The sequence below is a fragment of the Canis lupus genome, chromosome 24 (genome assembly GCF_048164855.1).
Source record: "Canis lupus baileyi chromosome 24, mCanLup2.hap1, whole genome shotgun sequence".
Classification (NCBI taxonomy): Eukaryota; Metazoa; Chordata; class Mammalia; order Carnivora; family Canidae; genus Canis; species Canis lupus.
This window is the reverse complement of record NC_132861.1, coordinates 22,011,903-22,036,565: the sequence shown is the minus strand read 5'-3', so window position 1 is coordinate 22,036,565 and position 24,663 is coordinate 22,011,903. Positions and strand designations below refer to the sequence as shown.

The 24,663-nt window shown below is 33.1% G+C and overlaps 1 protein-coding gene across 13 annotated transcripts in view; it reads left to right on the top strand.

Moving 5' to 3' along the window:
* NEK1 (NIMA related kinase 1) overlaps nucleotides 1–22,146 on the top strand; it is a 228,597-nt gene extending 206,451 nt beyond the window's left edge. For all 13 annotated transcript variants that reach the window (XM_072795971.1, XM_072795954.1, XM_072795955.1 and 10 more), the window contains 4 exons: nucleotides 490–698; nucleotides 1,599–1,729; nucleotides 2,002–2,134; nucleotides 20,873–22,146. In XM_072795971.1, the coding sequence (XP_072652072.1) occupies nucleotides 490–698; nucleotides 1,599–1,729; nucleotides 2,002–2,134; nucleotides 20,873–20,886 (487 nt within the window). In that variant the 3' untranslated portion in view covers nucleotides 20,887–22,146. The remainder of the gene's footprint in view (nucleotides 1–489; nucleotides 699–1,598; nucleotides 1,730–2,001; nucleotides 2,135–20,872) is intronic.
* The last annotated feature ends 2,517 nt before the right edge of the window (nucleotides 22,147–24,663 follow it).

Here is a 24,663-nt window from a genome sequence, read left to right as displayed (position 1 = left end):
TAATATCAACAATGGTGGTCACTAATTCCTCAGGGTTGGCCATAAGAAGATTTTGTCAATAAGCCAATGTTTTATCATTGCTGTAATGGTACATAGCAGATGTGCATGTTATGTTAGTCTTATAATTAAATATAAAGCTAAATGTTACTAATAGGATGGTCCAAAAGATTAAACATACTCTTTCTCATTCTAATTAGATGCTTTGCTTATCTATACCTGCTACAAAGTGTAGAGATTTGTACACATAAATGCAAAATAAAGATATTTCTACTTTAAAAGATTATTTTTTCATTAATGGAAATTTTAGTTAAGATCTTTCAGATATCCAAATTGAACACCAATAAAAAATAAATTTATAAAAAAAAGATCTTTCAGATATCTTTTTATCCTCTATTAGTACTTTTAAGCATAAAGGAGTGCATGTATATTAAATTAAAGTAAAATTTCAAAATGAGACGACACTTTGGTAATTTTTTTTTTTAATTTCAGTGTTTTTGAAGAAACTGACACAGATTTACAAGAGCTTCAGGCCTCTATGGAACAGTTACTTAGGGAACAACCTGGAGAAGAATACAGTGAGGAGGAAGAATCAGTCTTAAAGAACAGTGACATAGAGCAGACTGCAAATGGGACAGATCTGGCAGATGAGGATGACAATCCCAGCAGTGAAAGTGCCCTAAATGAAGAATGGCACTCAGGTACATGGTCATGATCATGGGACTTCTTTTTTTTCAGTTTATACAAATATTTCAAGTAGAGTATATTTTCTGATACCTGATATGAACTATTTCCAAATTTAAATAAAACTGAAGTATGCTTCTGTATCTCTGACTTTTATTCATTCTTTTTCTTTTTCCACTGATACCCACATACATTTGTTCCATTTCTTTCCCATTTAATTTTGGAAATGCTTTTGAAGCACTTTTATAGTTTTACTAGGGATAATAGCCTAGTTTTCTTAGCACTTTATATTTTACAGAGAGCTTCCACATACAGTGGTAAACAGTAAGATTAAACCTTGACTTTTTTTGTTTTTTGAGAACTGTTCCTTGTTCATAGCATTACCCCTAAGATGCATATAAAATTTGTGTATTTTGAGAACTATATTATGTTTATTTTGTAAGAAGAGCTAATGTGAAAAGGAACAATTCTTCAGTAACTTCGTCTTTTACTAGAATGTTTCCAAGTGTCTTGGACATGTACATGACATGAAACATATATAGCATTTATAATACTTTCTAAATGCTTTACTAAAGTTTTATGATATGTAGTATAAGTCATATATCTCCTGCATGCTTTTTTCATGTTTTACTCAATTCGAATTTTTTATTCTAATCTGGTTTAATGTTTATGTCTATAAAAGACTCCCAAAGTAACATTCTTGTTAAGACATTTATATATATTATAATATATATATTATATATATATTCATTTCCTACATAAATGGCAATAATTATAATGACAAAACTTTACATTAGAAGTATAAGTGCTCTGTTTCAGTGATATCACTCATCAAAATGAATATTAGTCCATTAAAGTAAGAATTATTTTATTCATTCTTTTTAGTCATAAAGTATCTTCTTGTTTCTGTTTCTTAGATAACAGTGATGGTGATATTACTAGTGAATGTGAATATGATAGTGTCTTTAACCATTTAGAGGAACTGAGACTTCACCTGGAACAGGAAATAGGCTTTGAAAAATTCTTTGAGGTTTACGAGAAAATAAAAGTAAGTAAAGTGTCAATGAAAACATTTAACTCAGGGGCATCTCCCTGGCCAAGTAGGTAGAGCCTCCGATTCTTAATACCAGGGTCATGAGTTCAAGCCCCACCTTGGATGTGGAGCTTACCTTAAAAAAAAAATTAACTTTGAAATATGCTCTTTTTGAATTACTAGTAAAATATCAGTGATTTTTAGAGGTCAGTAGATTTATTATGAAAAATAAAGTCTCTAGATAAAGCTAATATTCAAATTAATTTATATTTGGAAATTTGATATAGGCTATTCATGAAGATGAAGATGAAAATATTGAAATTTGTTCAACAATAGTTCAGGATATTTTAGGAAATGAACATGAACATCTTTATGCCAAGATTCTTCATTTAGTCATGGCAGATGGAGCCTATCAAGAAGGTAAGATTTCCTCAGTCTTTATATTTAAAGTAAATGTGCAAAAAACAGAATGACAAATGTAAATTGCTGAGCTTTTGGTCACATGGTGAAATCTATATTGAAATCATCCCAGTACTTATGAGCAATTATAAAATTAACCATGTCGTCCACGTCTCTACTTAATTCATAAGTAACATTTGAATGAGATTTTTTAAAAAGACTTATCAGATAGCCCTAGAAATTAGAATACTTTCATATCAAGGATGTAGAAGTAAACTTTTAGACGTACATGCTCTAGCAATATGTACAGTTCCTCCTAAGTAATATCAAATGTAATCTCTTTCATTCATAGTAAATGGAGTTCATTTATAGTGATCTGAATGTAAACCATTTTTATATTTGGAAAATATTTATCTATAGAATAGAGACAGAGAGAGAGAGAGAGAGAGAGAGAGAGAGAGAAGCAGAGACATAGGCAGAGGAGAAGCAGGATCCATGCAGGAAGCCCCAATGTGGACTCAATCCCAGGACTCCAGGATCACGCCCTGAGCCAAAGGCAGATGCTCAACCACTGAGCCATCCAGGCATCCCAATATTAGAAGCTTCTTATTGAAAATAGTCTTTATTGTATAGAAGTGTTGAATTACTCTATTGTGTACCTGAAACTAACATTACACTGTGTTAACTAACTGGAATTTAAATTAAAAAAAATAAAAAATAAAAAAATAAAAATAAAAATAAATAAATTAATTAAAAAAATAAAATTAGTCCTTGTGATTAGATACTGTGAAGTGTTTAAAATACATAGAGGAAATCATTGAAGGTTTGCAAACTGTGAAAGAACTGACAGATTGAAGATTTTGTATAAAGTTCAGTCTGGTTATAGTATTCTGGGTAACTGAGAGAGTACTAAGATTGCAAATAAGATCTGTTTTGAAACTGTAGGTGCATTTGGGCACAAGATGGTGTATACCTGAATTTAGTGTTCATAGGAATGTAGTGTTAATATTCAGTTCAAAAAATATATTCCGGGATGCCTGGGTGGCTCAGTGGTTGGGCGCCTGCCTTTGGCTCAGGTCATGATCCCCGGATCCAGGATCGAGTCCCACGTCAGGCTCCCTGCGAGGAGCCTGCTTCTCCCTCTGCCTACGTCTCTGCCTCTCTCAATCTGTGTCTCTCATAAATAAATAAATAAATCTTTAAAAAAAATATTCAGTTCAGATAATTCAGAGCCAGGCTTTTAATAAAAATATTTGATATTTTGACTCATGAAAAATCAAATTTCCTAAACTCAAATTCAAGAATGTCTTTTATTTTGGGAGCAACTTATTTTTTAAGTTACAGACTCATTTATGTTGACCATAAAGCTCAGCCAAAAAAAAAAAAAAAATAGTGTTTTTGAATTGGTTAAATGTAAGTAAAAATCTTCTAACAACTCTAGTAGTTATCATTAAATCAAAACTAGAAAATCTTCATGTACAGTGAGTGCTCTTACCTTATAGATTCAAAAACTACTGTATCTTCATTAGTCTTCTTAACAATATAACTGTCAAAATATTAGGGTCATTAGCAACAAATAATGGATTGAATATAAGCTAGTAATTATATTAATATGTTCTTAATTATGGTTTTCTTTGGTTCACCTAATAATTAAGATTATCACAAACAGGCAAAAACAGAATAATGTTTCATATTTATGGTGGTGCTGTGAAACCTATTAAAAAAAACTTAAAGGAGCTCCTTTCTAATTTTTTGTTTAACCATAGTTGGCACACAATGTTACATTAGTTTCAGTTGTACAAAATAGGGACTTGACAAATTTATACTTTATGCTATGCTCACCACAAATATAGCTACTGTTACCATACAATGCTTTACAATATTGTTAATTATATTCCTTACACTATGCCTTTTCTTTCCATGATTTGTTCATTGAACTAGAAGCCTGTATCCCCCACTCCTATTCACCCATTTTGCCTGTCCTCTCAACTCCTTCTCCTCTGACAACCATCAGTTTGTTCTCTGTATTTATAAGTCTGATTCTGCTTTTTGTTTCTACATATGAGTGAAATTGTTTTTCTCAGTCTGACTTATTTTACCTAGCAAAATACCTCTACATCCATCTATGCTGTCACAAAGGACACACTCTCATCCTTTTTTATGGCTGTGTGATATTCCAGCGTGTGTGTGTGTGTGCGCGCGCGCACGCACACATACCAACCACATCATATCCATTCATATATGGATGAACACTTAAGTTGCTTCTTGGCTATTATTAATAATGCTGCAATAAACATAGAGGGGCATATATCTTTTAGAATTAGTGCTTTCATTTTCTTTGGGTAAACACCCGATAGTGGAATTGTTAGATCATTATGGTATTTCTATTTGTAAGTTTTTAAGGAGCTTCCATTACTGTTTTCCACAGTTTATTTTCTAAGAAGAGTGTATGAGGTCCTTTTACTCCACATCCTCACCAACACTTGTTAATTCTTATCTTTTTGATACTAACCATTCTGACTTATGTAAGGTTATATCCCATTATGGTTTTTATTTGCATTTCTCTGAGGATTAGTGACATTGAGCATCTTTTCATATGCCTGTCAGCCATCTATATGTCTTTGTGTAAAAAGGTCTATTTGGGTTCTCTGCCCATTTTTTAAATTAGATTGTTTGGGTTTTTTTGGTGTGGGATTGTGTAAGTTGTTTATATATTTTGGGTATTAACCCTTTACCAGGTATATAACTTGAAAATATCTTCTCCCATTCAGTAGGTTGCCTTTTTATTTTGTTGATGGTGCCCTTTATTGTGCAAAAGCTTTTTATTTTAATGGAGTCCCAACGGTTCATTTTTGCTTTTGTTTCCCTTGTCTGAAGAGACAATTCTGGCAAGATGGTACTATGGCTGATACCAGAGAAATTAGTAGGTTTTCTTTTTTTTTTTTTTTAAGAGTTTATTTATTTATAGAGACAGAAAGGCAGAGACACAGGCAGAGGGAGAAGCAGGCCCCATGCAGAGAGCCCAATACGGGACTCGATCCAGGGTCTCCAGGATCACGCCCTGGGCTGCAGGCGGCACTAAACCGCTGTGCCACTGGGGCTGCCCATTCGGTTTTCTTCTAGATTTTTATGGTTTCCAGTCTCAAATTAGGGTCTTTAATTTTTGCTGTTAGGTGTTAGGACATGGTCCAGTTTCATTCTTTTATAAAGTGTAGCCGGCCAATTTTCCCACCAGCATTTATTGAAGAGACTTTTTCCCCATTGTATATTCTTGCCTCCATTTTCAAAGATTAATTTACCATATAATTAAAAGTTTATTTCTGGGCTCTCAGTTTTCTTCCATTGATTTATATGTCTATTTTTGTGCCAGTATCATATGGTTTTGATTACTACAACTTTGTAGTATATCTTGAAATCTGGGATTATGATACCCAGCTTTGTTTTTCTTAAGATTCCTATGGTTATTTGGGTTCTTTTGTGGTTGCATACAAATTTGAGTATTCTAGTTTTATGAAAAATGCTCTTGGTATTTTGATAGGGATTGCATTGAATTTGTAGATTGCTTTGAGTAATACAGACATTTTGACAATATTAATTCTTCTAATCCATGAGCATGGAGTAGCTTTCCATTTGTTTGTGTCAGCTTCAATTTCTTTCATCGGTGTTTTACAGTTTTCAGAATACAAGTCTGACACCTCTAGGTTTATTCCTATGTATTTTATTCTTTTTGGTACAATTGTAAATGGAGTTGTTTTCTTTTTTTTTTTTTTTTTTTTTGAGTTGTTTTCTTAAATTCTCTTTCTGCTACATCATTATTCATGTATACAAATGCTACTGATTTCAGGGTATTAATTTTGTATCAAGACTTTATTGAATTATTTATTTTGTATAGTAGGTTTTTGGTGGAGCCTTCAGGGTTTTCTTTGTATACTCTCATGTCATTTGCAAATAGTGACAGTTTAACTTCTTTACCAATTTGAATGCCTGTTATACCTCTTATTTATTTTTCTTATCTGATTATTGTGGCTAGAACTTTGAGTATTATTTTGAATAATAATGGCAAGAGTGAACATAACTTTTCTGATTTTGGAAGAAAAGCTCCCAGTTTTTCACAATTGAATATGATGTTAGCTATGGGTTTTTCATATATGGTCTGTATTATGTTGAGGTATGTTCCCTCTAAACCTATTTTGAGAATTTTTTATCATGAATGAATGTTGAATTTTATAAAATAGTTTTTCTGCATCTATTGATGATCATATGATTTTTATCTTTGTTTTGGTAATGTAGCATATCACATTGATTGATTTGTGAATATTGAGCTATCCTTGCATCTCTGGAATAAATCACACTTGATCATGGTAAATGATCCTTTGAATGTACTGTTGAATGCAGTTAGCTAATATTTTGTTGAGAATTTTTACATCTGTGTTCATCAGGGATATTGGCCTGTGGTTTTTTTTCTTTTTGTGATATCTTTGTCTAGTTTTGGTGTAAGGGTAATGCTAGCCTTGTAGAATGTATTTGGAAGCTTTCCTTTTTCTTCTATTTTTGAAATAGTTTGAAGAGAATAGGTATTCTTTAAATGTTTGGTAGAATTCACCTGTGAATCCATCTGGTTCTGGACTTTTTTTTTTTTTATCAATTCAATTTATTTATTAGTAATCTGTTCAGATTTTCTATTTATTCCTTATTCAGTTTCAGAAAATTATATGTTTCTAGGGATTATCCATTTCGTCTAGTTGTCTAATTTGTTGGCATATAATTTTTCAAACCATTCTCCTATAATCCTTTGTATTTCTGTGTTGTCAGTTGTTGCTTCTCATTCTTTTCTGGTTTTATTAATTTGGGTCCTTTCTCGTTTTTCTTAGGGAGTCTCACTAAGAGTTTATCAATTTTGTTGATCTTTACAAAGAACCAGCTCTTGGTTTCATGGATTTTTTTCCCTGTTGTATTTTAAGTCTCTTAAAAAAGAATTTATTATCTTCCTTCTACTCACCTTGGGCTTTGTTCTTTTTCTGGTACTTTTAGGTGTAAGGTTAAATTGTTTAACTTAAGCTTTTTCTTGTTTCTTGACATAGGCTTCTGTCGCTTTATTTTCCTCTTTAGAACTGCTTTTGCTGTGTCCCAGAGATTTTGGACCATTGTGTTTTCATTTTCATTTGTCTCTTTGTATTTTTTGGTTTCTTCTTTGTTTCATTAACCCATTGTTTGTTTAGTATCATGGTGTTTAGTCTCCATGTGTTTGGTTTTTTTCCAGTTTTTATCTTGTGATTTATTTCTAGTTTCATACTCTTGTGGGTCAGAAAAAATGCTTGCTATGATTTCAGTTTTTATAAATTTACTAAGGGTTGTTTTGTGGTCAGATATGATCTATTCTGGGGAATGTTCCTTGTGCACTTGAAAAGAATGTGTATTCTGTTGTTTTGAGATGGAATGTTCTGTATATCTGTTATGGCCACCTGATTTAATGTGTCATTCAAAGATACTCTTTACTTTGGATTTCCTGCCTGGATGATCTAGCCATTGATGTAAGTGGAGAGTTAACGTCCCCTACTACTATATTACCAACAGCTTCTCTGTGTTCACTGATATTTGCATTATGTATTTAAGGTGCTCCGGTATTGGGTACCTAGATGTTTACTATTGTTATATCCTCTTGTTGGATTGATCCCTTATGTAATTGATCCCCATTATGTAAATGCCCTTTTTGTCTCTTGTTGCAGTCTTTATTTTTTTTTATTTTTATTTTTTGCAGTCTTTGTTTTGAAGTCCATTTTGTCTAATATGAAGTATTGCTACCAAAGCCTTTTTCCCCCCTGCTTCCATTTGCTTGATAAATGTTTTTCCATCCTTTTACTTTCAGTCTATATGTGTCTTTAGATCTGAGGTAAATCTCATGTAGGCAGCATATAGATGAGTTGTGGGGTTTTTTGGTCCATTCCATCATCCTGTATCTTTTGATTAGACCATTTAAGTTACTTGCATTTAAAGTAATTAATTGATATTGATGTACTTATTGCCATTCTGTTGTTTTCTGATTATTTTTGTAGTTCTCTGTTCCCTTCTCTGGCTCTCTTTTTTTGTGATTGATGAATTTCTATGTTTCGCCTTTTTTTGTCTTTATTTTTTGTGTATCCATTACAGGTTTTGGGTTTGTGGTTACCATAAGGATCATACATAACATCCTCAGTATATAGCAGTCTATATTAATTTGATGGTAATTTAATTTCAAACACATTCTTAAAAAACTTTTTCCCCACTTCTCCACATTTTATGTACATGCTGTCATATTGTATGTCTTTTTCATTATTTTCTTATGTCTAATTATAGCTATTTCTTTTTAACTTGAAGAATTGCCTTTAACATTTCTTATAAAGCTGGTTTAGTAGTAATAAATTCCTTTATCTTTTTTTTTTTTTTTTTTTTTTTTTTTTTTTTTTTTTTTGTCTAGGAAACTCTCTCTTTCCCTCAAATATGAAGCATAATCTTGCCAGGTAGAGTTTTCTTTGTTGTAGGTTGTTTCCTTTCAGCACTTTGAATATATTATGCTACATTCTCTCTGGCTTGCAAAGTTTCTGCTGATAAATCAACTGGGAACCTTACTGGTTTTCCCGTGTAGGTAACTTTTTTGTTTCTCTCTTGCTGCCATTAAAATTCTTTTTTTCATCCTTGACCTTTGACAATTCAAGTATTATGTGTTCTGGTGTGGACCTCCTTGAACTCCCTGTGCTTCTTGGACCTGAATGTCTATTTCGTTTCCCAGGTTAGGGAAGTTTTTAGCTATTATTTCTTCACATAAGTTTTCTACCTCTCTCTCTTTCTTTTTCTTTTTCTTCTTCTCCTTCTCCTTCTCCTCTTCTTTCTTTTTTCTTCTTTCTTCTTTCTTCTGGGACCCCTATCAAATGACTGTTTGCTTGATGTTATCTAAGAGATGCCTAAATCTATCCTCATTTTTTAAAAAATTTTTTTTTCTCTCTTTGCTGTTCAGCTTGGGTGCTTGCCATTACCCTGTCTTACTGATTACTGGTATGTTCTTCTGCATCAACTAATCTGTTGATTCTTAAGCGATCTGTTTTCCTTTAAAGAAGTATTAAAGGACTATAACATCACTTTGAGGGGAAAATGTCAGAACCTATATATCAAAATAAATAATAGTTTCTTCAAAGTAAGGTTATGAATTTATTCTAATGAAGATGCTCCACTACACAAAATATCTTGGAACTTTTGGAATTTCTCTCACAGCTTATATACAGGTTCTTTTGATGGTCTGTCTTTGTATGAGTCTTTATTCTGGGTACATTTCATTTTTTTGGACAAGTTTAAAGTTTCTTGAAGTCAAGTTTAGTGAATGAATGGGAATCAAGATAAATAATTTGTGGTCTTTTAGTTTTAAGGTATCTTACAATGAATTAATGAGCCTAATTTTTAAAGTGAATTTGTAAACTGAATCAAGAATTCTGTTCTAGAATATCTGCCGAAATTAATCTGATTACTTTAAAGGTATGATTTGTATGCTAAAGTGATTTGAGGATTTGAAATATTTAAAATGTTGCTTAATTTTAGCAATATAAATTTCCGTAAGTTTTATTTATATTCTGTCTTGTCAAAAGTTTAACATTTCACTTAAAAATATATACAGTACAAGGTAAAATTAAGTTTAAAAAAATGCTTGGGAAAGTCAGCATATCAGGCAAATGAGCATAAGTAATGATTATAAGCCAAGAATGAGGTGAGAATACAAAGTTAATATTCAAAAGGTCTCTACATTTTGGGAGAATAGGTCATAAATTTGGTGCTTATCTTTCTAGCAAAACAGGAAACCTAATTAATTACATGAGTCACTGCTCTTGAGACAAAACATGTCACTCAGAAGACAGCTATTTTTGGTATTAAAACAGAGGAACAATTTTCCCATGATTCTTAAAAGGAGGACACAATCATATAGTGTCCCTCAAATTTTAATAACATATGGATCCCTTTAAAGGGGAAAATTGTTTTTAGACTTGAAGAATCTAAGTCCATAGGCTTCAGTAAAAAACTCAAGTCTTAGTCTTTCAAAATATGTCAGTTGTAAATTATGACTATAAAACAGATGTTTTTCCTCTAAATTTTGAAATACTATATTTGTTTTCAAAATTAATATATAAAATATAAACATTGGTACTTGAGTATTTTTTACTTTATTGAGATCTTAAACTGTTTTATAAAACAGTGCTATTATGGACTAAAAATTATCTTCAGTAAATTTTACAATATTTGGATTTCACAGGCGTCTTTCTTATAATATGACGTGGTGTAATTTAATGGCATGAAGCCAGAGAATGACTCCACTTAAGTAAACCTATGAAGAATACCAAACTAGTTATATTCATATTCAGACTGTTTATCCTTTGGGCAGTTCTCCATAAGTATTATTTCAATCCTGCTTTTTGTAAGTAATTAACAATGTGCTTGGAATTAACAATATTTGCTTGACAAATACTTGGAAAACCTTTAGTTGGTATTGCTCTTTAAGTAGGGAACTGTAAGAGTTAACTGAGCCACGAGGAAAAAGCCACATGTTTTTGGCTTCAAAAGAATACATGCCTACAAGAAGGCTACCTCTCCTACAAAAATCAGGCTAGGCTTATATAGTCCTCAAGAAGTGATAATGAGGAGAGGCTTTAACATTGCAGCATAGGAAGATCCTAAGCTTACCTCCTCCTGCAGTCACAACAAATGCACAACTGCATATAGAATAATTCCTTCTGAAGGGTACCTAGAAAGTGGATGAATGAAGCTGCCATAACAAAGGACAGCACTGAGATAGATAGAAGAGGAAGAAATATGATCTCACTACAGAAAAAAACCCACACCCCAGGCACAGCACTTCATGGTCAGGAGGGATCTCAAAGGTACAGAACTTTTCCCAGAGTAATGATTGATTTGAGCTCCACATCAGGCACCCCAGCCCTTAGATCCTGCATAGGAGATACAAGTTCCCCAAACACCTGCCTTTGGAAGTCAGCATAGAGCTATAGAAAAGGAAAACCTATGCTTGAAAGACCTTGAATGCAGACTGATTCAACCCAGAAATTAGCACAAAACATGAGATAAAAAGCACATAAACCATAAATGAAGAACACTTACTGATCTTGAAGCAACTGCTGGATCTTCCCAGGGACAGAGACACTGACAGCATCCATTTTTACTACCTTGTTCTGCCATGCTGATCCTAGGACTGGCAGGAGCCATTACGGAACCCTTCCTATAGACAGCTAACGCCAGGGTTTCATGCACCATTCAGAGCTCTGTGCAGCCATGCATCTCAGCTGGGCCTCACTGCTATGTGGGCCAGAGACAAACCCCTCCCACCAGTGTATCCACAGCAGTAAGGTCTCACCACAACAGGAGGATACATGCAGCCCACACAGGGCCTCCTTGGAAGCAGGGGTGGGTGGAGGCTTGGGTGGGGATGGGGGATTGTGCTTCTGGGCTGCACAGAATATCTCCTACATAAAGCTTTCCTTCAGACTAAGAAGTATACCTAAACACCTAATACATAGAATCAGATAGGCAAAATGAGGAGTTGGGGGACTATGTCCCAACAAAAGAATAAGACAAAAACCTCAGAAAAAGAACTGAAAAAAAATGAACATAAACAATCTATCTGATAAAGAGTACAGCATAATAGTCATAAAAATGCTGACTGAACTTGAGGGAAGAATGGATGAACACAATGAGAATTTCAAGAAAGAGACAGAAACTAAAAGTACCAATCAGAGAGAAAGAATACATTAACAAAAATGAAAAACATGCTAGAGAGAATAAATAGCAGAGTAGATGATACTCAGAACAGATCAGTGAACTATAAGACAGGGTATTAGAAATCACCCAAACTGAACAGCAAGAAGAAAAGGAAAATGGTTTAAGGAACCTCTACAACAACATCAAGCACTGTAATATTGCATTATAGGGGACTCAGAAGGAGAGAGAGAGGGTCAGAAAATTTATTGGAAGGAATAATAGCCAAAAACAGCCCTAGCCTGGGGAAACACATCTAGATCCAGGAAACACAGAGAGTCCCAAACAAGATCACAAAGAGATCCACACCAAGATACATAATAATTAAAATGTCAAAAATGAAAAATAAGGAGAAAATATTTAAAGAAGCAAGAGAAAGAAGTTACCATTAGGGGAACCTCATAGACTATCAGGTGATTTTTCAGCAGAAACTCTATAGGCCAGTAGAGAGTTGCAGGACATATTCAAAGTGCTAAAAGGAAAAAAATTAACAACCAGAAATACTGTAACAGAGAAATTAGTATTCAGAATTGAAGGGGAGATATAAAGTTTCCCAGACAAACTAAATCAGACACTACTAAATCAGCTTTACAAAGAAATATATTTTTTAAAGATTTTATTTATTCATGAGAGACATAGGCAGAGGGAGAAACAGGCTCCCTATAGAAGCCTGATGCGAGACTCCATCCCAGGACCCTGGGATCACAACCTGAGCCAAATGCAGATGCTTAACCATGAGCCACCCAGGTGCCCCCCAAAGAAATATTAAAGGGTCTTTTTTAAGCAGAAAAGAAAAGGTAGGCCATAATTAGGAATAAGAAATTATATAGGGATCCCTGGGTGGCGCAGCGGTTTAGCGCCTGCCTTTGGCCCAGGGCGTGATCCTGGAGACTCGGGATCGAATCCCACATCGGGCTCCCAGTGCATGGAGCCTGCTTCTCCCTCTGCCTGTGTCTCTGCCTCTCTCTCTCTCTCTCTCTCTCTCTCTCTGTGTGACTATCATAAATAAATAAAAAATTAAAAAAAAATAAGAAATTATATAAAAGAAAAATATCACATGGATAGAGGCAAACATATAGAAAAGGTAGCTAATCAGTGACTTAGCTAGTTTGAGAATTAAGACAAAATTAATAAAATCAGCTAAATTTGTAATTACTTATGGGATACACTAAAGAAAAAGGTGTAAAATAAAATATGACATAAAAAGCTTAAACATGATGTAGGGGGAATAAAAATGTAGTGCTTTTATAATACATTCAAAATTAAATACCCACCAATTTAAAATAGACTGACATATACATAAGTTATTATATATGAACCTCACAGTAACCACAAACCAAAAACCTGTAATACATACACCAAAAAATAGAGAAGTCACCAAACTTAACTCTAAGGAAAATTATCAAATCAAAGAGAAGAGAGCAGGAGAAGAAAGGAACAAAGAAGAACTACAGAAACAAGAAAAGAACAAAATGATAATAAACATTTACCTATATATAATTGCTTTAAATGTAAGTAGACTAAATTCTCCACTCAAAAGACATAGGGTGGCTAAATGTATATTAAAAAAAAAAAAAAAAATCCCATCTCTATGCTGTCTACCAGAGACTCACTTCAGATCTTAAGACACACACAGACTGAAGGTGAAGGGATAGAAAAAGATACTACAAATAGAAATGAAAAGAAAGTTGAGGTAGTAGTACTTTTCAAATTAAATAGATTTTAAAACAAAGACTATAAGAAGAGACAAAGAAGGGCCCTACATAATGATAAAGGGATCCATCAAACAAGAAGGTAACAACACTTGTAAATATGTATGCACCTAGCATAAGAGCACTGAAATACATAAAGCAAATATTAGCATGCAAAAGGAAAAATTGGCACTAGTACAATAATAGTAGGTACTTTTAAGATCCCACTTATGTCAATGGTTAGATAATCCAGACAGAAAATTAATAATGAAATACTGACTCTTGAACAACATACTAGACCAGATGGATTTCATAGATACGTACAGAACATTCTATCCAAAAACAGAACATTTTTCTCAAGTCCACATGAACATTCTCCAGAATAGATCATATGTTAGAACACAGAAAGTCTCAGTAAATTTAAGAATATTGAAATCATATCAAACAACTTTTTCTAATCATAGTGGTATGAAACTGGAAACCAATTACAAGAAGGAAACTGGAAAAAAACATACTTGTGGAGACGCCAACATGTTACTAAACCAATGGATCAATGAAGAAGTGATAGAGGAAATCAGAAAATACCTTGAGACAAATGAAAAAAAAAAAACCATAATGCTCTAAAATCTATAGGAGGTAGCAAAAGCAATTAAAAAAGGAGGGTTATAGCAATACATGCCCATTTCAAGAAACAAGAAAAAGTTTAAATAAACAATCTAACCTTATACCTAAAGGAACTAGAAAAAGAAGAACAAATAAAGCCCAGTGTTAGTAGAGGAAAGAAATAATAAACATCACACAGAGGAAATAAAATAGAGACTAAACAATAGAAAAGATTAATGAAACTAAGAGTTGGTTATTTGAAGAGATAAAGTTGATAAATCTTTTAGCAAGACTCATCAAGAAAAAAAGAGGACTCAAAATCAGAAATGAAAGAGAAGTTACAATCAATACCACAGAAATACAAAGGATCATAAAAGACTATTACAAACAGCTAGGCAGATTCACAGGTAAACCAGGCAAATTCACAGGTAATTCTACCAAACGTTTTTTTTTTAGAAGTTAGTATCTATCATTCTTAAACTATTCCAGATTATTGAAGAGGGAAGAATGAGTCCAAGCTCTTTCTATGAGGCCAGCATTACCCTGAGACCTAAATCAGAGAAAGACACTACAAAAAAATGAAAGAAAATTATAGGCCAGTATCCCTGGTGAACATAGATGCAAATCCTTAACAAAACATTAGGAAATTAATTCAACAATACATTAAAAGGATCATAGACCATGATCAAGTGGGCTTTTTTCTGAGGATGCAAGAATGGTATAGTATTCACAAATCAGTCAACATTATATACCACATTAACAAAACAGAGTATAAAGTATAAAAATCATCCTTATCTCAGATGCATTGAAAGCACTTGATAAAATTCAATATCCATTTATAATATAAACTCAACAAAATGGGTATAGAGGGTAGATACTCCAATATAATAAAGGCCATGTATAATAAACCCACAGTAAACATCATATTTAGTGGTGAAAAGTCGAAAGCTTTTTCCTGTAAGATGAGGAACAAAACAAGGATGGCCACTCTCACCATTTTTATTCAATATAGTTAGTATTGGAAGTCCTAACCACAGCAGTTGGACAAGGAAAGAAAATAAAAGGCATCCAAACTAGAAAGAAAGAAGTAAAACTAATTTTTCCCAGACAAAAGGATCCTATTTAGGGAGAACTTTCAAGCCTCCACCCAAAAACTATTAGAACTAATAAATGAATTCAGGAAAGTTGCACAATACAAAAATCAATATACAGAAATCTAATGTGTTTCTCTCTCTCTCTCCCCCTTAGTTTCAAGTTTTTATTTAAATTCTCGTTAGTTAACATATAGTGTAATGTTTCAAGAGTAGAATTTAGTGATTGAACACTTACTTATAACACCCATTGCTCATCACAAGTTCTCTCCTTAATATCATCACCCATTTAACCCATCCCCCCCCACATCCCCTCCAGCAACCATCAGTTCTCTATAGTTAAGAGTTTTATGGTTTGCCTCTCTTTCTTTTCCCCCTTTGTTCATCTGTATCATTTCTTAAATTCCACATATGAGTAAAATCATATGGAATTTGTATTTTGGTGACTTATTTCATTTAGCATAATACACCTAACTCCTCTACATCATTGCAAATGGCAAGATTTCATCTTTTTTTTTTTTTTAAAGATTTTATTTATTCACAAGAGACATGGGGGTGGGGGGGGGAGCAGGCAGAGACATAGGCAGAGGGAGGAGAAGCAGGCTCCATGCAGGGAGCGCAACAGAGGACTTGATCCTGGGACTCCAGGGATCACTACCCGAGCTAAAGGCAGACACTCAACCACTGAGCCATCCAGGCATCCCTATCTTTTATTTTTTTATTTTTTTATGGCTGAGTAATATTACTGGAAGTCCTAGCTTCAGCAGTCAGACAACAAAAAGGAATAAAAGGCATCCAAGCTGGGAATGAGGTCAGACTTTCACTGTTTGCAGATGACATGATACTCTATATAGAAAATCTGAAAGATTCCATCAAAAAATTGCTAGAACTGATACATGAATTCAGTAAAATCACGGAATACAAAGTCAACATACAGAAATCTGTTGCATATCTCTACACCAATCGTGAAGCAGCAGAAAGAGAAATCAAGGAATCAATCCCATTTACAATTGCACCAAAAAACATGAGATACCTAAAAATAAAGCTAATCAAATGGTAAAAGATCTGTACACTGAAAACTATAAAACACTTATGAAAGAAATTGAAGATGTTGTGTTTCTATGTACTAATACCCAAACTAGCAGAGAAATTAAGAAAACAATCCCATTTATAATTGCATCAAAAAAGAGTAAAATACCTAGGAATAAATTTAACCAATGAGGTGAAAGATCATACTTTGGGAAAAAAAATAAGACATTTATGAAAAAAATTGATGGAAAAAAATTGACATAAATGGAAAGATACACTGTTCAAAATCAGTTGGAAGAATTAGTATGTTAAGAAAAAATCTGTATTATCCAAAGCAATCTACAGATTCAGTGCAATCCCTATCAAAATAATCCTAAAATTTATATGGAATCACAAAAGACCTTGAATACCCAAAGAAGTCTAAAGAATGAAGAACAAAGAGGTATCACACTCCTTGATGTTAAACTATCCTACAGAGCTACAGTAATCAAAACTAGCATAAAAACAGGCACATATTACCAATGGAACAGAACAGAGAGTCCAGAAATAAACCCATGCTTATATGTTCAATTAATCTACAACAAAGGAGGCAAGAAATTACAAGGAAAAAACAGTCTCTTCTCTAAATAATGTTGGGAAAACTGGACAGTTACATGTAAAAGAATGAGACTGGACCACTTTCTTACACCATATATAAAAATATACTTAAGATGGATTAAAGACTTAAATAAGACCTGAAGCCATAAAACTCTGAGAATAAAACATAGACAATAAGCTCTTTGATATTGGTCTTAGCAATACTTTTTTGGATCTGTCTCCTTTGGCTAGGACAACAAAAGCAAAAAATATACAAAGGGTACCACATCAAACTAAAAAGCTTTTGCACAGCAAAGGAAATCATCAACCAAATAAAATGCAACTACTGAATGAGAGAAGATATTTAAAAAAGACATATTCATTAAGGGATTAACATTTGAAATACATAAAGAACTCATAAAACTCAATTTAAAAAATCGATTTAAAAAAGTCTGAGGACCTGAATAGCCACTTTTCCAAAGACATAAAGATACCCAAAGGAATATGTAAAGATGCTCCACATCACTAATCATCAGGAAAATACAAGTCAAAACCACGATGAGATATCCTACACTTGTCATAAAGGCTGTTCTCAAAAACACCAGGAAATAGCAATTGTTGGCAAGGAGGTAGAGAAAAGGGAACTCTTGTGCACTGTTGGTGGGAATGTAAATTGATGCATCCATAATGGAAAACAGTATGGAGGTTCCTCAAAATATTAAAAATTGAACTGCCATATAATCCAGCAATTCCATCTCTAGGTATTTATCCAAAGAAAACGAAAATACTAATTTTCAGTAAGACATATGACTGGCTCAGTCAGTAAAGTATGCTACTCTTGATCTCAGGGTTATAGATTCAAGCCCCATTATGGGTGTAGAGACTACTTAAAAATAAAAAATAAAATACTAATTCAAAAAGACATCCGCACTCATATGTTCATTGCAGTAATATATATAGTAGCCAAAATATGGAAGCAACCTAAATGTCCATAAATAGATAAATGGATAAAGATGATGTGGCAAGTATACACAGTGGAATACTACTCAGCCATCAGAAAGAGTGAATTCTTGCTATTTGCAACAACATGCATGGACCTAGAGGGTATTATGAAATAAATCAGAGAAAGATGAATGCTATATGTCTTTACTTATACGTGGAACCTGAAGAAATAAAAGAAAAATAAAAGAAACAGAACATTAACAAAAAAAAAAAAAAACAGACACACAGATACAGAGAACAAACTGGTGGGTTGCCAGAGGGCAGGGAAGGTGGGGGGATGGATGGAATAAGGGAAGGGATTAAGAGGTACAATCTTCCAGTTACAAAGGTGACAAGGGATATAATGTACAGCATAGGGAATATAGTGTATTGTAACAGCTTTATACAGTGACAGAAGGTAACTAGACATGGTGGTGACCATTTTGTAGTGTGTATAAATATAAAATCAGTATGTTGTACACTTGATACTAATACAGGATTATGTATCTGTTAGTATTCAATCTAAAAAAAGAAAAAGCAGTATCAGAATTTCATACAAATTTTGTATCACACAAATAAAAAAGAGAATGAGGACCCTAATGTTATGTATCATAAAGCCTATCAGTAATTCCTTTAGCCTAGAAAGAGTGTAAAGCAGTTAAAGTCAAATGCTTACCCTGGAAACCTTTTAAAAAATATCTTACTGAAACCCCTAAAACATTACAACTTATTAATATGTAAATATTACATATATTAATATATAAACTCACTAAACTGGTTGTAAAATGTATATGGAACTATATGAATAAATATGTTTTGTATTGTTAATCCTAAAACAGTTAAATATTAGACAGTGATTGGATTTAGAATAACTGTTCCAAAATCATTCTTATTGGAAATACTTAGACCTTAGATCTAGTTGTCTTATAGATTGTTCTCTTAGGCCACATTAGGAGATAATAATTAAACCATGTCATCTGCATATGTTACTTACAGACTTTTATTTTCTGTTTTAGGGGAGGGGGAGATTAATGAAGGGAGAGGACAGATAAATTATATCTAGTTCACCCAAAAGTGATATCAGTTCATTAAGAAATCAGTTAAAAAGAAGATTGTCCTAAATACATTTCTGTTTTATTTTATGGAAAATGATCTGAGTCCTCAAAAGATGGCTTCCTTTCTTCAGCTGCCCAATACTGTTAGAGTATAGGTTTGGTAAGCATCTACAATGGCAGCTATTGGTAAATTAATGCCATTTAGTCCATAGCTAAGTACTATCCAGAGTCAGAAGTCAAATAGAACTAATAAAATCTGTAAATTAGTTTATATTATTCCTAAAAAAATTCCTCCACAAGAAAAGGATTATAACTGTGGTCAATAGTAGAATGGCAAAGGCCACCAAGTCCTCATATAGAAGAATATTAATCTTGGCAGTCCACACTTGCAGACCTTCCTTCCACATTTATTTTAGATAGAATGTTGTGCTCTGCTTATGTAATGAAGTTCCCTATAGCGGTTAAGTGAACTAAATTTTCATCTATCAATATGGATAAGCCCCACAAATGTGATGACTGGAATAAGTAGAACAGATTACCATTAATATAATGTTTAAAAGCAATTTTATTTAGGTGTGCATATATGCAATAAAAGTTAAAAACCATGAGAGGAAAAGATACACATCAGTTTAGGATACTGATAATGTCCTTGGGCAAAAAGAAAGGACAATAAAATTGGGAAAGTGTACTTTCTCTCTGTAATGTGTTTTTCTTAATAAATAACCCAAATCGGTATAGCCAAGAATCAACTTTTATTAATTCTAGGTATTGGTACATGTGTCTTCATTAATTTTCTCTCTGTACTTTTCTATTTGCAACATTTTGAAATTGTTAAAAATAATTATAGTACAGAGTGATAAGTATAACATTGGAAGCAATAAAATAAGTGTTGCATGGGGATCCCTGGGTGGCTTGGCGGTTTGGCGCCTGCCTTTGGCCCAGGGCGCAATCCTGGAGTCCCGGGATCGAGTCCCACTTCGGGCTCCCTGCATGGAGCCTGCTTCTCCCTCTGCCTGTGTCTCTGCCTCTCTCTCCCCCTATGTCTATCATGAATAAATAAATAAAATATTAAAAAAATAAGTGTTGCATAATGTACTGATCCCCAATATTGGAAGAAATAAAAGGGGTGACAGGGTAATTCTTCCTAGAGGAGAGGACATCAGAGTTAGATTTTGAAAAATCAATAGGAATTTATCACAAAATCAGTATGTATACTTTAACATAGAAGCATGCAAAATGTATTAGGGGAACTATAACCAAGTCAGTGTTACTAAAGCATATATCCTAGGGACAGTTGGAAAAGATAAGTAATGAAAGTAGCTAAGACTAGAAATATTTTAAAGGTAAGATCATGAAAGGACTTGCAATCCACATAAGGAACATAGATTCTATTCTCAGGTAGTGGGGACGTGTAGTGGAGAGTTGTAAGCAGTGCAGGGACATGACTTGACATTTGGATGGTTAATTTATTTATACCTTATCCTGTGCAGCCACTGAAACTGACATGGAGTATATCCATGATTTCTTCTTTTTCAACATATTGTGAAATTTTCATATAAAAGTTGAAAGAACTTTACAATTATCACCCACATACCCAGCAGCTAGATTCTGCCATTAACATTTTATAATCTTGCTTTATCACTTGTTTATTCTTCCATACATTATGTGCTTGAATGAGGAAATACGCAATTTAAGAAGATTTGCATAGAATTATTAACATTGGTCATCTTTGGCTTATAGGTGATTTTTGTTTTGCACTTTATTCTTCATTGTACTGTTTAAATATTTTATACTGAGTGTGTGATATTAAATAATATTAAATAACTATACTTAAAGCTACGTTAAAGCTGTTTTCCTATAGTGTGTAAAAGAATGAATTTTTTACTAAGTAGATACATACAGTTTGATTTGCGATGAAGTGAACTAATTTCCTTTTCTTTTCCACAGATAATGATGAATAATCGTCAGAATATTCTTTAATTCTCAACTATATGAAAGCATTTATGTTTGGCTCATCAGAAAAACAAGCTGCAGTGGGAAATATAGCAATTTTCTACAAATTATCAGATTTAAGATGGGCATGCTGATTGCATGAAAAAGATGGAGAAACATGCCATTTTTCAATTAAGATTCTAGTATTTTATCTATTTTATTTTGTTCATTTTCTATAGTAAACTCCCACAGAATATATACTTTATTAAATTATCCAACCAAAGCCTAAGAGACATTGATCCAGAACTGGACTTAATGGTTCTAAAAAAGATTTACCAATGCAAGAAGGTAACTTTTACTTTGAGCAAATGTCTTTAGGTTAAGAAAATTACTTAAGTTACGAAACACTTGCCTATTTTCAACTAAGTATTAAATTTTTCATTTAAGTATTTAAGCATGACCTTTTCTTCCTGTGTACATGTTTTCGTAGCCAGCAATTTGGTATTAAATAATCTTGTCAAGGGCTCTATTTAAATCCTAACATTTTGAAGATGGAATTTTTAGCTTAAGGTTTATATTCTCTGTCCTTTCTCAACGAGTGTGTCTCCTGAACTAGCTCAGTGGAACAGGCTGTAGAAATCAGTCTTAGAAATCATTAAAAAATGTGATTATAGAAAAATAGCAAAATTGTATTTCCTGGTATTTAAAAAGTTCATTAATTACTTGTTTCTTTTTATTTTTTTATTTTTTTTTTCTTGTTTCTTTTTAAGGACCAGAATCAGGAATATTATATGGAAAAATCAGTCTATAAATTATAACATTGACATAGCATATATCACAGAGTTGCCCCTTTTTGTTTTTAACTGCCTCTCATGTATATTCTTCCAGGGCAATATGGAAAAAGGAATTTTTTTTAATTTTGACATTGTGACAGTTTGGATAACTAGTATTCCAAGGGGGAAAATGTTTGCCTCTTTTATTTCCATTATGATCAGTAAAATGATGGTCACACAGCTTCAGTTGGAATAGGCCAGGTATTACCTGGTTTCACTGCAGATATCTAAAGTCCAGGTGCTTCTAGTAATAACAGCATAATTTTTGAAGCCCAGAGGTACATAGCAGGCTGATTGACATAATCTATAATTTGAACAGCAAAATCTTATCTTGCAGCACTATCAGTACTATGCTGAATTTATTATGTATATTACTTCTAACATCCAAAAGTAAATACTTGATTTTTATATGTTTATTTTATGATATTACTATTAAATTTTTATTCTCTACCTGAAGTACACTATTAGTTGTCTTTTATTTATTTGCACTTTTCTTAATAGAATGCTTTTACAATGAGCTGAGAATACTTTTGCTTGTTTGATCTGATGATTTCCGTTACTTTTTTTTCCAAGGAAGAATTTGAATTCCATACTTAAATCCTCTACAATCCTGAAAAATAGGAATGATTTTTTTAGGGAATTATTATTTTAGCCTATTACAAGTATTAGAAAAGCAACAAAGGATATAATACAGTAGAAAAATTGTTTAACCATATTTCAAAAGATGTCATTTATATATACAAGAATAGGGATGACAAATAGGATTTGTGCCATCTCCAGTCAATTGGTAGTGACTCTGGATTGTTATTATGGAAAGATTGTGCCAGTGGAAAGAGGACTATTATTCTTTAATAAGGTTTGTTATAGGTGTTGGAGGTGAAATGGGGAAGCACCTATAGATTGATGAAAATGTTAGAGCTAGTAAGGGCTATGAGAATAATTTAGTATTACTTCCATTTAATAGACAAAGACATTTGAATTGTAACATGAATGAAGTCACTTATAAAAGATCAGAGTCAGACTAGTTCCAGGTCTAACACTGTGCTTTTAGCAGCACATTGGTTTTTTTAAATTTATTTCCTCTGGAGAGTGAAAAAGAATAGATTCAATAGGAAAAAGTATAATTAACATTAATGTATTAAGAATTCAGCAAAGATTTTCTGTTCCTAGGAATAACACACTATTGTAATTAAACTCCTTGTTGAAAATTTTTAAATGCTAAATAAAGGGCTTTTCCCTCATAAATTAAAAAGTACCCTACCTCTTATCACTTCTTAATGATGCATCTTGAAAGATTATGTGTATGTGTGTGCCTTTAATATACATCCAAAAATACAAAAAGTGTCAGAAGATGAATTGCAAGGCCCAAGGCTCAACCCAGGGATTACCGAGTTAGAAAAGGAGAGTTTTGACCGGAAAGTATCCAACACTTTACACTTTGATATAGTGGCTCATGGAACAAAGGAGGTAAAAGATGAGGCCAACTGCCCATCTAAGGGAGAATCCTGTAGGAAACCCTACATTAAGGTAGGACTCTAGAAGTTTACATCTTCACAATATGGGAGAACTAGCACTAAACCCAACCCCAAATTCAGGGACTGCAGGAAAATAAAAGGACAAAAAAAATGTCTAAGAAGTCATGGCACAAACCAGTCTTTAAGTGGTTTTATATTTTGAGCACCAAATTCTGAGTGGGCCACTTAACTTTATACTCAAACATAATTTAAAATTGTTCCCAACTGGTAGTGCCCCCGCCATGAACCAGGCAGAAGCCATTCCAATACCTTCTGAAGAAGACATTTATTTTAATCTTGAAAAGCACCAAAAGTAAATTTTGAAGACAACAATGGGCATGGAGTCAAAGAGAAAAAGTACACAATAAATCAAAGCAATGACTCGAAGATTGGGACAGGATCTTCTCAGACTTTAGATTTGAAGTTATCAGAGATGTGTTTTAAAATAACTATACTTACTGGGTTTAAAAAATGATCAACAAACTTGAAAATAATTACAGGGAAAAAAACTAAAGAGTTATACATATTTGAAGAGCCAAATAGAATTCATTTACGTGGAAAATAGCAATAGCCAAAGTTCTAATACTCAGTGGACATGCTTGGCAATAAACTATGCATGGCAGAAAAGAGAAAGAAATGAAAGAAATTATCCATGTACAGCACAGAGAGAAAAATATGGAAAATACAGAAGTAAGAGATAGATTCAGTAAGAATGTCTAATATATGTTTGGCGTTCTAGAGAAAAAGGAAGAAAGAGGTAAAGTTAACTGAAGGGATAAAGGCTAAGAATTTTTCTTATGCATAGATTGAAGAATCCCAGTGAATTTCAAATAGGAAAAAGTAAAAGAAATTCTTTTAGTGTCTTCAGAATCAAAGTGGAAATCAAAGAGAAAAATCTTAAAAGAAGTTGAAGTTAAAAAGCATACTACTTTCAAAGGAATGTTAAAAGGTAACAGTGGCTTTTCAGCAGTAGTAATGGAACAGTGGGATGTCTTCTTCCGTGGGCCAAAGAAAACAATCATCATTTAAATTATATTTGTAGCAAAAAAATGTTTCATGGATAAATAAAAATGAATTCTGACTCCCACAACTGGCCATGATGAAGTAAAGGGAGATTTGCTTTCCAACCATTAACAACTCAAACACTGGACAACATACATGAACTGGTGTTTTTTGGAGTGTGAGCAACAGACAACAAAGGTCAGTGTTCCATGAAAGAAGGGAAATGAATGAGGTAAGCCATGTAATTGCCCAAATCTATTCCATAGAAATAACATGGGAGCCAGGGAACCCATACAAAAGCCAGGATTCTCTCTAAGTTGAGGAAATAAATTCAGAGAGGTGAAAGCAAAGGTAAACATCCAAATAGCCTATATCTAATGATGAAATTTAATTTTAGTTTGAAATTTTCCCACAAAGAAAGCTTTGGGCCTAGGTGGCTTCACTGATGATTCTAACA